This window comes from Silurus aristotelis (assembly GCF_946808225.1).
Source record: "Silurus aristotelis genome assembly, chromosome: 1".
NCBI classification, from domain to species: Eukaryota; Metazoa; Chordata; class Actinopteri; order Siluriformes; family Siluridae; genus Silurus; species Silurus aristotelis.
This window is the reverse complement of record NC_139574.1, coordinates 32,473,574-32,489,334: the sequence shown is the minus strand read 5'-3', so window position 1 is coordinate 32,489,334 and position 15,761 is coordinate 32,473,574. Positions and strand designations below refer to the sequence as shown.

The following is a 15,761-nucleotide window of genomic DNA, read 5'->3' as shown; positions in this document are numbered from 1 at the left end:
TCTTGGCACTTTTGAGGAAAGGTTTGGAGATTGTTCTTCTCCAGCGTAGCCGTGTAGGCTGTGTGAGATGATCCAGGGACAGCAGAAAACCTTTAGGAAAATGTGAAGCAACCTAATTAATCATTACTCAAGCGATGCTAGCGTGTAATGGTAACAGTTGTTAAGCATTATTATGCACGTGCATATCGACAGGAATGACATAACTGCAAGGAGATATCCACTCTAAGTGTGTTGAGGTGCAGAGCAGTTTTGTTCTCATGCCAGGGTTTGGGTGTACTATACAGCTGAGTCGCATGTCCGTATCACAAGTGTCATGTTGAGGTTCTGTTACCAAGGCAGCCATAGAAAATACACAAGGTTCCACCCTGAGAAAATAACAAATATATGTAAAGAAGTACGCCACACACACTCTGCACACTGTACAAGATATGCTGTAGATCACACTGGCAGTTGCATTCTATATAGACTGGACAGAAATGTCTTCATGAAGCACACATAGCAGACATTTTGTGCATTCAGCAGTGCTGTAGCAATTAAAGTCTAATTGCGATGCACCATCATGCACACGTATTACAAACCCGTATGTGATACCTGCTGCCTTGTATTTATTGATTACTTCTTTCTAGTTCTTGACTGTTACAAGCAATATAAGGCAAATGATAGCTTTTAAGATGATTTACTGTGGTTTATTTTTTTCCCCAATAGTTTTTTTCTGTATAAAAGATCAGTGTTATGTACAGCATCGTTCGTGGCATCTGAGCAAATTTGCACGTTATAAAAAATGGCAGGAGTCTATTTTAAAACTTTCAAATCTGTGCCCACTTGCATTATTCAGTTCATCCATTCATCTCTCTGTCATTTGGCTGTCTGCTCTCTTTGTTTTTCACCCTGTCACCTCTCTCTCTCTCTCTCTCTCTCTCTCTCTCTCTCTCTCTCTCTCTATCTATCTCTCGCTTTCTCTCTTTCTCTCTATGCTGCAGTGCAGAAGCCTATGTTTTTTCAGTACGATAGTTCTGGAGAATCCTGGCACTTCCACTGGCACCGCCATTACCACATTATTCCCTCGTTCAAATCCCCTTCCCAGCCTGTGACCTTCCCACCAAATCAGGAAAACATCATCGTGCAGAAGTGTTCTACTCACCACGATCTCGTGTTCTTGCATCTGTAAACAGCACACGTTCATTAGTCATCTGTAAAAAAACAAAAAACAACAACAACAACAACAAAAAGATTGCGTTTTAACCTTTACATCAAACGCACACCGGAGCACTCGGGCTCCGTTTCATCACATGAGCTTTCCTCTGTGGATCATTTGTATTTTTCTGCTCAGGTTTACTTCTCGCTCTCTAATGTTTTTATTTGGGGGTCCTTGAAGATTTTACACATGCCAGTGCTGCCTCCATGTGGGCACGATTTTACATTACACAATCTGCACTATACACAAAAACACACACACACACACACACACACACACACACACACACACACACACACACACACACACACACACACACTGTTTCATCACCTGTCTCTTTTAATTTGCATTTATTTATTTAATGATTGAGCAGCTAAATTATATCCATGGTGACTTACAAGCGGAGACAGGATACAGCTGAGCACTTGTGGATTGAAGGCCTTACTCACCAATACCAGCGGCTTACTACAGTATGCAAATACGCAATATAATCTTAGACAGGACACACATCACATGCACACACACACACACAAACACACACACACACACACACACACACACACACACACACACACACACACACCCTTCCCTCTATAATAGCTCTTCACCTTTCCCTCTCTGCTTTTTTCATTCCACTTTTTTTATAACCATGCCAGTTAAAGGATTCAGGAATGTTTTTTGTTTAAAACCCAGATAAGATTTTATATGCAGATTTGATTAACTGGATTATTATGATCGTTTAATTGGTGTACTTGGTGTAGATTTGCTAAATTGCATGTTTTTTGGGGGGGGGTTTTCCCAGGTAGATAATAGTCAGTCAAATGCCATTATCACTGCTTTTGCAACTGTTGCCATGGCAACGGCAAATTGTGATTAAGTTTTAATCAGAAAATAATGGAAATAATGTGGGGATTACATTTGTCCCTTTGAACTCGATCCTACTCAAAAAATACTCATGACTCTACTCGTGGTGTTTTTGCTCTATTTTCAATTTTACGACTTTTAGTTGTCTAATGTTAATTTCTTTTGAAACAAACAAAAAAAAGGAACAGATCACGAGTCATTTGAGGTGTTTACTTCTTCATCAGCAGTGAATGGGTTAAGAAGTTGTTTACTACAGTCGGTCTCAGCTTGAGGCAGGCTGCCTTGGTCTGATTGGCTGAGGCTAGGGTTTTCAGACAAGATGGTTGGTCAAGATCACGATCGTTCCTGCCTACTGCTGAAAATGCATGTCATTGTCAGTTGGTGCACAGTGTCACATCTTTATAATTAATGCATAATAATCCATATCAAGGATTCTAAGTATATATATATATATATATATATATATATATATATATATATATATATATATATGTGTATATATATATATATATATATATATATATATATATATATATATATATATATATATATATATATATATATATATGATGTGGTCATGTCAGCTGTTTTCATCTCACTCTTATTCAGTGAGAGCAGCTGTATTTTCACAACTTGTTTTCTCTTCTCCCCCTCCCTACACTTCTCTCCTCAGAATGACTCGTTCTATTTTTACTCGCCTGACTCGCACTCTTTCCCCTTCCCACCCATTTTTTCCCTCTCTTTCTCTCAAGTCTTTACCAACCTCTTGTTTCTGTAGTATCTTTATCTGTAGCTTTCTGTACAGTTTTCCATTTTTCAACCAGATTCATGTTGTACATGGAGGACCATAATATACTTTGAGTTGACTAACAAACGTATGGAAAATCTAGTCAAGTTTTGGTAACCTACAAATACTGACGCACGCACACACACACACATACATACATACACACACATATACACACACACACACACTCCTCTCTATAGTGTGAGTATTTGTAATGGCACAGACTGATACTGGGCCCAAGGCCAAGGCCGCATTGCCCTCTACAAACAGCTTGGTCTTTCAGCACTCTGATACCTAAGTAAAACACACACACACACACACACACACACACACACACACACACACACACACACACACAAAGTGAGCACGCTTTTATCATGCACTAGAGACACTGCGTATGCCCATATCAGAGTTTAAGGCCAGTAACCTGAGCCATGTGACATCATTGTTAACTTGACCTCGGGTAGGTTTAGCAGTTAAAAAAAAATCGCATGAGCAGGTCTACTCTCTGCATGTGCATCAGCTCGGCTCTCCCAGGCTACAGGAATGTAGTACTTAGAGTGTGTAGTGAGTCATTTTGCAGCATAAAGGAAATTTGATCCCGCTTGCAGTGTAACTCAGAAACACGGTGATGTTTGGAATCTGGAGTCGTTCCATTGTATTTCTCTCTCAAATGTTGTCCTGATGAGGAGGATTTATTTTAGCTCGTAGAACAGGTTTATTTATGGTGCACTACTCGATACTGTTAAAACATGCGTTATTAAGCATATATCAACTATTTCAGGCGCTCTCTCTTCAGTAGTATAGAACACCTTTTTTAGTTGATATCGGTGCATATAGTAGGATTTGGGTGTATATCGGTGGCATATAGTAGGATATCAGTGGATTTTGGTATATTTGATTGAATATGGGAAAATATAGGAGGAGTTCAGGTGGATATGGGTGGGCTTTGGTGGATTTGGGTGGAAAGGGTGGATGTTGGTGGATTTGGGTGGATACTATTGTGTGACTATTCTGACAGTAATGCTGCATTTAGAGGTGCTTTGGTTTGAGTGTGTTTGTGTGTCGCAGAGTCAGCTATACTGTGCAGATTAATGTAGGCAGTGCTAGAAGCGCATGGTGTGGTTCATCGGGAGCAATAGAGGAAGTGCGCTTGAGAAGATCAGGTTCCCGTAAAGCACTTCCACTTCTTATATTTCTCATACGCATATCTGTGTGTGAGTCAGTCATTTACCAGCAGCGCCATCGGGTTACTGGGGCCTCCGTTAGGTAGTTAATGATGTTATTGCTTAGTCACATCTTAATTGTGATATGGGTTGAATATATGTGTGCATGTTTGTCGTGTATAAATATGGATGATGGTGTGATAGTTTTTTAATAAAGTATTTGTTTGAAGAAAGTTATTAGGAGTTACTAATTTATTAGAGGACATTGTGTTGTGGTGTGTGTGTGTGTGTGTGTGTAAGAGAGAGAGAGGGTTGGGGGGGTATGCAAATGTATGCAAACGAACAACTAATGGCTTAACTGTGGCTAGAAGATTTCGAGTTATTACATCACTTCGGTAACCAATCGGTGTAAAGTAACGGTCAGCTTTTTTTTTACGTCACTAAATATTCAGAAGCTGTTTGTTTTTTTGTTGTTGTTGTTTTTTTTGCTCGTTGCGTTTTACATTGAAGGCCGCCATATTTGCATATGACTGACATTCCAGAGCTCCGTGGACCAATCAGCGGCCGAGGAGGGTTCACGACGGGATTTAGCGCGGAACCAATCTCGGCGCGCGCTTGAAGAATACAAGGCGGGTAACCTGCTGGGCGAGGTTCTCGCGCGCGCTCGCACACACACACACACACACACACACAGAAATAGCACACCCTCTGAGAACCGAAAGGGGGCAGCCTACTGTACAACAAGAGGAAGAGGGAGTGAAAAGAGAAAGAAAAGAAAAGACAAGGGTTCGGGAAGCGGGCGAGGGTGTGTGTGAGAGAGAGAGCGAGAGAGAGAAAACCGACAAAACGGGGAGAGAGAGCGAAAAAGAGGGGAGAGAGAGGAGGCCCAAACGGATTCCTGTTGTGATCCAGCGATTTTTTTTTTTTACTACGAAGGCGTAAAAGAAGCGCGCGGGGAGGAGCGGCGGCTCCGGCCCTTCTGTTCTTTCTTTTTCTTTTTTCTTTTTACAGTACTCCGGACACGCGGGACCTGGACACGGGTCGCTCGCGCTGCGCTTCACGCAGCATCTTTCACACTCCGACACGCTTTTGGACAACCTGAACTCGTGCGCGCGCGCGTGTGTGTGCGTGAGCGCGTGTATGTGTTTCCTGTCGGTAACATTCTGCGTTATGAGTTGAGTGCCGGGGATCTAACCCTCCCGCATGATAGTCTACGATCTTAGTGGGCGCGCGCGGGCGCGTGTGTGTGCGTGTGTTTACGGTGCAGGGGGGGGGGCAACATCAGAAGAGGGCATTAAAAAATGAGGGTTAGTTTGAGTTCGGGTTTAGGTCGTGATTGCGGTGCGTGAGCGGACAGGAGAGGACAGGACAGGAAAGGAGGCGCTGAATGCGTTTTTAGAGGAAAATCGCTGTTGTCTATGGGGTTCCGCTAGTCACGTGACAGGGTTCGTGAGGGTGCCCGTGAGCCGTTCCGGAGAGTCGGGGGAACGGGAAACAGGTTGCACGCGCACACGCGCTCCGACTTGCGCTTGGCCGCTGACGGTTTGCCGCGTGTAGAGGAGTCTCACTCACTATCTCGGTTTTGCGTCGACGGTTTGCCGTGTGTGTGTGTGTGTTTCCCCCCTTCTTTAAATTATTGTTATATTGTATTATTTCTGCTCGTTTTGAAGCGCTATGGACATGACGGAGCGCCCGGTTGCTGGTAGCGGCTCAGGGGCGTTCCCGAGGGGACGGACTCAACCGGAGCACCGCTGTAGCTGCTGCTAGTGCTGCTGAACCTGCAGCACCTTTACACACACACTTACACACCCACACCTCATTGAGAAATAACACAGAAACCCGTAGCCATATATATATATTCGCGATTATCACGGGCTAGTCTGTCCCCGCCATCAGTGTCCATTTTTGTTAAATATCCTTTTTAACATCCGTATATTCAGCCTCATTCCTGACTCACTCATGATGTTTAAGTAGTGTTATATGAGTGTTATATGAGTCTCCCTCTGCGCGGTGTAAAAGCTGCCAATCCCCGCGCTGCTCTCAGCCTCATCCGGAGAAAACATTTCTGTTTTAGCATGCTCTCATTGCTACAGTAGCTCAGCTCCGACTGATATATCATAATAATAATATTAATAAACGCATTTTCTTTAACAATGCAAATGATTGTTGCTAATCTGACTCTAGTCGCTGCTCCGATGAGTCGCGGGAATATAAAATTCATGTAGCGGTTACTTGGTTCGGGGTTCGCCCTGGGTTGTCCGTACTCGAGCCCGTGGATGAGAGTGAGGCCTAGTGCGAAGCCTTCCACCCATGCTCCGAGCTGTGAATGTAAACAAACAGGGTTGAGGGGGGGATCGAGTGGGAAGGGGGGGGGACTTGGACCAAAAAAAATATAAAAACAACCCAACAATAATAGAGATCTTCCGAAGTTTAAGTTATTTCCTTACTATATTTGTTTATATTTGGTGATAATTTCTACCGATGATTAGCTTTTTTGTGTGTTTGTATATGCCGTGTTTATGAAACTAGCCTGTGCTGGGTTTAGATGGGGGGGGGGGGGGGTTGTTTTGCGGCTCGCCAGTAGCTTAAAGATTGGACGTCGTTTTGACTGAGCCCTTTTAATATGTATATATATATATATATATATTTACAAGGCAAAAAAAAGCTATCCAAAGATTACTTCTTATCGTGTGTAAAAGGGACCAGAGTTGTCGTTTGGGTCTGTTATGGCCGCTTGGTTTTATTCGTGCACTGACCAGCACCTGCCAAGGACAACGAGCATGAAGATGCTGCCTTTGTACTAGCCAGGATTTCTTTTTGTTGTTTCTTTCTTACAATTTTTTTTATATATACCAAATGGGACTTTGAACATCTTCCTCTCCAGTGGACATTGTAGTAAATGTTAATGAAGTTCCTATAAAGACAAGAAGCTCAAGAGTTTCATCACGCGACCATGTTTTCTTCGGAAACACCGCAATATCTCCGCCAAGGACTGAGCATGTTCGGTTAGTTACCTTCATTTTTATCCCTTACGTAGTGTTGAATTGCAATTTTAGGGGCCACCAACTTCCTAGCTACAACATTAGATCGTTTTTTTATTAGGTACCATCAACCATCTAGGTCACTTTGTAGGTCACAGAATCCCAACCCTAATAGCTGAGATGTGTGAGATGCACGCATTAGCATTCCCACTGCTCCCAGTACAACTACTTCTACTGGACTGGTCTGAGTCCTGCGTGGAGTGAAAATATTCGCTCCAGTAATCTGTGTTTTGAATGTCTGAAACCACCAGGAATATGACAGGACTTGATGCTTATAGAGTACAATGATGAATCTGTGGAGCTGCTGTGAATCCTGTATATACTGTATGCAGTTTTACTCTCTGTTGCCTTGTAGTTACTGTACACTACACTGTACACGAATAACCCTAGTTTGTTTACCCTGTTGTGCCCCATTTGGAAAGGAAAGAGGGTCAAGATACGCTCCAGATGTCAGAGCACTCTGAGAACAGCAGATGCATCAGCAACCCACCATGTGGTGGTGTCTTGATACTTTTGAGGAGCACTGATAAATCATGCACAGCAACAGAATCAATAGAATAGGTTTATATCTGGATAGGATTAGAGTATGTACGTGTTAATTTGGCAGTTAATGAAAGGCGAATGAGGATACTCGGATGGATTTCTGATGAGCTTAGTAAATGTTTTATTACCATGCATTCAAACAGAATAAGGGTACATCTTTTTATTGATATGAAACCCAGTGTTGCGCAGGTTACAAAGCTTCTAGAGCCGGGAACTCTTAACAAAAATGTGTATAATATTCCCTGCGTAGAAAATCTGCCTCTGACATGACCAACCGTAAGCGCAAATCAACGCTAAAACAGGAAATATCAGTTCATGACATTTTGACGTGGTTTCGTTTTTGTCACTTCACGTTACCTCTTTCGTCTAGAGATTGGGGTCATTCTGAGCATATCCAGGACACGTGTTTTGAACTTGACACCAGCAAAGCAAATACCTCTTCATCCGGTCGCGTTTGAACATTCAGTTCTCATTGGCGTGTTAATTTGTTAAAATGTTAATGATTATTATTATTATTGTAATATATACAGTTTTTTTAACAATTAATGTCACTAGTTTGCTTATCAAATCAGATAGGGTGAATAAAGTGGAAGTGGAAGTCTTTCCCCTTTATCAGCTCCCAGGTCTCCAGCCTTGTAGCTAGTCTCTGTTTCGGTGAACAACTTTCAGAGAAATAAATGACTCATGCGCATGTGATTGGGTAAAATTGCAACAGCAGTTCTGCAACACAATACGAGACAGGTTATGTTTAGAAAACTAGATTTGGGTTTTTTTTTTATTTAATCACGTCATTATCGGTTTATTTCGTGTCGTTATTTTCAGGCTGTTGTTTGGTGTGCTGAATGCTTTGGTGGGTCTGCATGTGGACTGCAGTCTCCCAATTGGCGGGCGCTGTATTAGATAATCTGGTTTTATATATAATGTGTGTGTGTATCACTGATGACACAGTTTGTAGGTACCATAATCAGGTCTTTTTTGTATTTATGTTGTCTGACTTAGTGCTTTGCGAGAGGGGTGAATAAAAACGGCAGTAAATGATGATTTTATGTTTTTTTTTCCCCTGCAGTTTGGACTAATGTGGAGCCTCGGTCGGTTCCAGTGTTTCCTTGGCATTCGTTGGTGCCATTCCTGGCACCTACCCAATCAGATCCATCAACACAGCCTAGTGAAGGCCAGCAGCCTGTCAATCATTCTCAGGCGAGCACTCTTAAGAAAGGTAATTATTATTATTTTCAATGGATTTCTATGAAGAGATAATCTTCCTCAGCATCGCAATAAAAACCAATGCATTTGTGGATTTATGTTATCTTTTTTTTTTTGTCTCTGAGACACGCCGTAACACTATCTGCAAGTTATCCGTTACGTAACGTCACGCCTGACCTAACAATGATACCCGATTTGAACATTTCAGGTGAGATAAATGTTGTCGGGTTACACATCATCCCTTTCCTGTCTTTCAGAGGTCCAGAGCGGCACGGCGGTGAAGGAGGTCGCAGAGGGAGCATCAAACCCTGCTTTGCGACCTGCGCCCTCTATCGATGATCTTCCTCCGGCGAGAGAGCGAGAGAGGGAGACGGAGAAAGAGAGGCCAGACAGTGAAACAGAGAGCGATGTTGATGATCCGTGAGTGCTCCATCTGTGCCCATGTGTCTTGTCTGTCATGTGTCTCGAAGTGTGTGTGTTTTGGAGGCTCCTGGATCCTTATGGTGAACACGCAGTAAATGGACAAAAGTATTGGGATTATTAATTTTCTAGCCACATGTGGCTCTTTTCCAAACTGTGACCACAAACTTGGGGGCACACAGTTGTATAGGATGACTGCATGCATTAGTATGACATTTTCCCCTTCACTTGAACTAGGAGACCCAAACTTGTTCCAACATGACAATGTCCCTGTTCACAAACTGCAATATATGAAAATATGCCTTGCATGGGTTGGAGTGGAAGATAGTGGGGCCTGCTAGAGATCTCTGGAACGCTGACTGCACCCCAGGCTCCCTCACCTCTCCTACATCAGTACCTGTCTTTACTAACACCCTTGTAGCTGAATGAGAACAAATCTCCACAAACACACTCCAAAATCTAGTGGAACATCTTCCCAGAAGATCTAATGCATCTTGTGTAGAGTTAAACACTAGTTTTTGAGATTATTACCCAGTTATTAACATGACAGCAAATGCTTTGGTCACTACGCAGGAAAAAATCGGATATATTTAGTTACCAGGATGAGAGGCATTAAAGACCACAATGACATAGTAATAACGTGATAATAAACGTAATATTATCCAAATCATCATCCAAAGTAGGACAGAATCCAGTTTCCCAAAGTTCCCATCCTTAAAAATCAGTGGAACCCCTAAAGCTGTAAATGTTTGCTTTCTCTTTCTAAAAATCATCTTTGCATTGCAGTGATTTTGGGGAAACTGGGACCCTCGCTGATACTCTAGCAGTCCAAGGTGTGAACACGAAATCATTTGGACACTGGTATCAGGCCACGAGTGTTCATTAACTCCTGCACAGTATTATTCAAACTCCTGTCAGGTTTTTTTTTTTTATTGCATTTTTTGTGACAGTTGTTTTAAACAGAACAGATGACTTCTGCGAAGAGGTGTGTGTGTGAGCACGTACATGTGTGAGTGTGTAATGAGACGAACAAAATGGGAGAGAAAAGCAATCCGTTCTGTGTGTGTGTGTGTGTGTGTTTGTAGTCGTAGTAGGGACAGGAGCAATTTAGGTAATGAGTTGTCATTTGGATATACTCAAGCAAAGAGCATGTTTTCCCGCACTTTAATTAGGAGACATGGACATTTTGCGATCGAAAATAGTATTCACCATTTCTTTATAGTCTCACAACCCCAGTGAACTCGTGCGTACGTTTACTGTATCAGCAATCAGTTCATACAATAGAGATCAGCCGCGCTCTCGCGCCTTTCGAAATCAACGTGCAACTCGGATACGAGGACAGGATTCGGTATTACACGGAGACACCCGTGTTGTTCGACAGACGCTCGAGAGAGATTTCACACCGCGGAGAAACGCACGACAAATGACTCATCCGTAAACACTCCTCTGTCCAAACTAAATTCGAGCATTGTCTGGAGACCGTAGTGGTGATTTTTTTGTTTGTTTGTTTTGTTTTGTTTTTAAATCATAGTCTGTGGCGAATTGTACTGTGCAGAATTTAACATATTGGATGTCCCTGGTATAATTCCCAGATTGCTTTCATATCTGAATTTAAAGAAAACAAAGCTTTTATAGATAAACACAGTATCCGCTAATTAGACTAACTACAGCATCTTGTTGTTTTTGCAGCTAAAAATAGTCATTCTGGATCTCAGAAGAACTCGAGTAGGGACAAAAGCTTATATACACTGCTTTTCGAACACCTAATTCTACATGTGCTGTTATAATAAGCTCCACTTATCGGGGAAGATGTTCCACTGGATTTTGGAGTGTGTAGGTTTGTGCTTATTCACCTACAAGCGTGTTAATAAAGTCAGGTACTGATGTAGGTGAGGTGAGGAGACCTGGGGTGCAGCCAGTGTTCACATTCATCCAAAAGGTGTTCAGTGTGTTTGAGGTCAGAGCTCTTGAGGCCACTCAAGATCTTTCACCTCAATGAGCTTAGGGTTCAGATATGAAGCATGAAGTAGGAATATATTTGTTAACATGTTGAATTTGATGCACAGTAGGGACTACCATATTAAATGCTTTTTTTTTTTATGATTTTTGGACCCGTATTTCGCAGCGAAAGCAAAGATATTAAGCCCAGGCGGCTCAGGGTGGGAGTTCCGAAATGTGCGAGGATTGGGATTGATTTAGTCCTGAGCGTGCCTCTGGTTTGGTTTGAACGTTTTGAAATGAAAGACTTGAATAAAACCAGTAGTAAATAGTCTTGGTCTCATTCACATGAATTCTTCTGAGGGCTCTTTCACGTATGCAGTGTTTTATCTGGGTGACTCGAACCCTGGTGTGAGTTCCTCCTTGGGTGCTTTCACACACATTAGCTAGTTTGAAACTGCACACCAGGCTGGGTATTTCAGCCGGAGCGCAGCATCTTTGGTCAACTCTCTCACTCATTCCGTTTTCAGCGCGAAAAGCGATCGGATCCTGAATCAGTGCCAATACAGGAAGTGAAGCTAACATGCGTTTTAGGATGTGGGCGACAGTTTTTGTAGCTGCAAGTTGCTAAAGTGAGCCAAACAGCAGAGCTAAGTGGTGCAGAAATGTTGTTGAAGCCATCGTGATGAACATATACACACATATATATATATACAGTACAACAAGCTGATTTGACCCAGTCATTTCTTCAACAATCCACTAAACATATCTAGCGCAGCCCCGTGCTCTGAAATGCTCAAGGGAATTTTTTTTTTTTTTCATTTCCACCCACACAAACGTTTGTTTCACTTTTTCTCTTTATCGTATTTCTGACCAGTGAATGAAGGAGCTTTATGCATTTTATTTGCTTTACGTGTTTTTCGGCGCTACAGACACACCTCCGGCAGACTCTCTGTGTTTTTGCCCATTTAATTATATGCCGAACCAAATACCGATCCAGGAGTATTCATTTCGCTTTGATTCCAGAACTGATAAGCGTGAAATAGGAGCGGTTTTATTACATATGTTTTATAAATTTAAAAGTAATGACACTGGTGCAACTGTGTACAGACACACATTCCATCTCAGCCCATAATGCAGCACAAATCCACTCCATATTGTCCCTGTTTTGTAAAATGAAATTCTGGCCATTATTTTGGTGTGCACATGAAAACATTTGATACCAATTGATGAGAGATGCCAGGAGTCTGTCACTACTTAGTAGAGTAGAGAATATGTAGAGAGGCTGATGAGTTTATCATAAAGCTCAAAGCTGTTTGTCCTGTGCATGTTGCTGAACATAACCCGAATGTTCCAATAATCGACATAAATCATTGAATTCATCGTTAAGTCATGTTACCAGTTGCAGCTCCATCACAACCTTGCAACAACTTCCCTGATGCGGCATAAAGAATGATGATCTTCCTTTTTTCTTAAAGTGTTCTTAAAGAATTGAAAGTATTAGGACACCAGACTTTTTTCAGCCTGATTTTACCTGTTACCACCAAAATTGGAGGCACACAATTGTATAGGATTGTCTTCATCTGAATTAGGAGACCCAAACTTGTTCCAGCATGACAGTGGGCATGTGCACAAAGCCAGCTAATGGTCAGGTGTCCATATAGTGTATGGATGAAAAATGTAGATGTAGATGTAATATCTGCATCTGTGTGCAGGTTTTTACCAGGTGTCCTTCCAGACCCGCCAGTCTCAGCATCTCCTGGGAAACGCCGGTCTCAGTCTCTGAGCGCACTGCCCAAAGATGACAAAAACAGCCCTGGCAAGGTTTGATTTTCACACACACACACACACACACACAGAGGACACTCCAGTACAGAACATAAGCATTCAAGTTTGTGATTTCTCTGTATCTTTTTTCCTTTCTACTACCTTCTGGAACATAGAGGGAGAAGGATCACATCCGGAGGCCTATGAATGCCTTCATGATCTTCAGCAAGCGTCACCGCGCTCTCGTTCACCAGCGGCACCCGAATCAGGACAACCGCACTGTTAGCAAGATCCTGGGAGAGTGGTGGTACGCTTTGGGACCCAAAGAAAAACAGAAATATCACGACCTTGCATTCCAGGTACAGTAGCGTGCATGCGTACGGTCTCACACACTAATGCACTGCTTTTCAGGCTTTTCTCATAGTTACAGGAAATGATATTTGAAATAAATTCTTGGATTGTACTGCAGGTCTTGATGTTTGCTTTGTCGGTTCATGGCAGGTATGTGAGGAATGTTGGAATCATTGTTGTCTTAGATTTCTTTTTTTTCTTTTTTTCTTTTTTTTTTTTTTTAAGGATTATTGCAATCGCAATTATCGAGTAACTATTTTCACATACTAGATTCATTTAAATTTCAGCTCGACTACTAAATCACGTTAGTAATCGCACACGTAGATATAGTTTAGCACCCAAATATTAAGTACATTGCCAAAAGATGTGGGACTCCATGAAGGTATGAAACTTATTGATAAAACATATGAATGCAGGTAACCTGGATTGAAGCTCTAAATATTTTGCAGGATGTATATCTGTGAGAAGCAAAAACCAGAGCAGGTTGTGTTCTTTTTAAAGCACGGCGAGCCGCTTCATTTTTTTTCCTTTTCCTCTTTTCGTCCCTCACAGGTGAAAGAAGCGCACTTTAAAGCCCACCCCGACTGGAAGTGGTGTAATAAGGACAGGAAGAAGTCGAGCAGCGAGAGTCGTAACCCACCAGGCGGAAAGGATGTCAGAGAGAGAAGCATGTCTGAGACGACGGGTAGCGAGACTGTCAAAATAAAAATTAAACACTTTTTTCTTTTTTTCTTTTTTGCTGTATCTTCAAACAACATATTTTCTACATTTTTCTTTTTCTTGTTCGCCTTTCTTTCAGAGCCTCCATCTGTTCCCATGGGTGTTGAGCTTAAAGGGATGGGGCCGGGTGTGGTAGGCGTGTCCGAGCGTGCTGGAGGAGAAAGGATTGCACGCCCTCGCGCCTTCTCGCAGAGCGCCATGCACAGCTTGGAGAGAAGCGAGAGAGGCAACCCTCAGGTGCTTGCGGAGCTCGCACAGGTAATTTACGCGCAGTCGTACACACTTTCAGCGTTTCAAGGCTAGACTAGCATAGAATCCATTGGGTCTTATGACCAAAAAACACACATGCTATGTAGTCACCTGTTTCTGTCTCTCTCTCTCTCTTTTTTCCTTTGTAGATATGTGGGGATGGGGCCCAGTTTTCAGGTCGTGGGGGAACACATTCTCAAGTTCAGAGGGGTGTGAGTGAAGACATGACCAGTGATGAGGAACGCATGGTCATCTGTGAAGAAGAGGGGGATGATGATGTCATTGGTGAGTTAAGATTTGTCATTTATCATCACCATGGTCACCAGCACATGGCTGATGATTCTATTCTTCTGGATATAATCAGCATTTTGACTGACCATACTGGCAGCTCCACCTGCCATCCAACCCCCCCACTGAAGAGTCTATATATATACTGTATACACATCAATACCTACAGAATAAATAGAATTATGAAAATGTATTAATAAATTAGGAGATTATATATAAACTTTCAAAGGTTAAGTCCGAAATCGCTTTTAATAAAAATGCTTCCATGTAAATAAGGCATCAAAATAACAGTGTAACGTGGCTCGAGTACAATTAATAAATACTTGAAGCCGGGATCCTCTACTACTGTATATGGGTGCATTGCAGATGAAATGTATATGCCAATTGCCTCTGTAATAGCTTTGATCCTGTCTGCTCTCACATCTGAAGGCTGCACCGGTGACTGACACATCTGGATTTCATTTGATTTATTCTATTTCTATTATTCTATATAATTATTCTATTAGAAATAGAATTATTTTTAAAATAGAAAGTATTTTAATACAAATATAAATTTAAATATTATTTTATTTAACTGCTATTTGCTTTTTTCCCCCACCTAACTGTAGCGAACCATGAACTTTGTGTACCGTTAAACCCCTAATGTGTGTGTGTGTGTGTGTGTGTATGTATGTATGTATATACATGTATATGGTTAATATCACTAACTACTACCTAATTACAGAATTATAGCAAAAAGTGATTTTCTGTCTAATCATCAGATTATAACAAAGCATTTTAACAACGTGATCAACAATAGTGCCTGAAAAGTGTGTAGGAATAATGTTTTGTTTATACATGCAAGTCATGAACATCTCACTAATTGAAGTGGGGGCGGATACCATTTGTCTTTTGGGAACAGGTGGACAAAATTCTGATTTATTTTTTGAAAGGTTTGTGAAGGATTCATGTGTCTAACTACATCCACCCACTTTCTCCAACACAGTGTAGGTAGCTTAAGTAAGAGGGACTCTTCTGAAAAATAGAAAAAGGTTGTGTATGGGATATGCATGCAGACTTCATCAATAACTTAGTAACATTCTGTCTCCCTGTCCTGAAACAGAGGACCCTTATCCAGGCAGCTCTATTGACCTGAAGTGTAAGGAGAAAGTGACCGACAGCGACAGTGAAAATGGATCTGGGGACGAAGTTGAACGCAAGGTAGCACTCTCGATTCTCACTTGTGGCCA

The 15,761-nt window shown here is 41.9% G+C and overlaps 2 protein-coding genes and 1 long non-coding RNA gene across 13 annotated transcripts in view; 2 read left to right on the top strand and 1 right to left on the bottom strand.

Moving 5' to 3' along the window:
- LOC310725456 overlaps window positions 1–1,899 on the bottom strand; it is a 2,812-nt gene extending 913 nt beyond the window's left edge. The window contains exons 1-2 of one of the 2 annotated variants that reach the window (XR_014533366.1): window positions 1,142–1,899; window positions 1–365 (exon numbers count right to left, since the gene is read on the bottom strand). The exon at window positions 1–365 is cut by the window's left edge and continues 913 nt beyond it. This is a non-coding gene — a long non-coding RNA (uncharacterized lncRNA). The remainder of the gene's footprint in view (window positions 366–1,141) is intronic. The other variant, XR_014533367.1, reaches the window with a different exon arrangement.
- The window catches only part of znf574 (zinc finger protein 574), a 76,667-nt gene that overhangs the window by 270 nt on the left and 60,636 nt on the right, over window positions 1–15,761 (top strand). The gene's annotated exons all lie outside the window — the stretch shown is intronic.
- The window catches only part of cicb (capicua transcriptional repressor b), a 347,812-nt gene that overhangs the window by 323,764 nt on the left and 8,287 nt on the right, over window positions 1–15,761 (top strand). For 4 of the 10 annotated variants that reach the window (XM_083533505.1, XM_083533512.1, XM_083533510.1 and 1 more), the window contains exons 1-9: window positions 4,728–7,017; window positions 8,663–8,812; window positions 9,057–9,219; window positions 12,873–12,981; window positions 13,101–13,283; window positions 13,828–13,960; window positions 14,075–14,253; window positions 14,394–14,529; window positions 15,635–15,732. In XM_083533505.1, the coding sequence (XP_083389631.1) occupies window positions 6,966–7,017; window positions 8,663–8,812; window positions 9,057–9,219; window positions 12,873–12,981; window positions 13,101–13,283; window positions 13,828–13,960; window positions 14,075–14,253; window positions 14,394–14,529; window positions 15,635–15,732 (1,203 nt within the window). In that variant the 5' untranslated portion in view covers window positions 4,728–6,965. Of the gene's footprint in view, window positions 1–4,727; window positions 7,018–8,662; window positions 8,813–9,056; window positions 9,220–12,872; window positions 12,982–13,100; window positions 13,284–13,827; window positions 13,961–14,074; window positions 14,254–14,393; window positions 14,530–15,634; window positions 15,733–15,761 lie in introns of those variants that run through there. The other 6 variants (XM_083533508.1, XM_083533507.1, XM_083533506.1 and 3 more) reach the window with 2 other exon arrangements.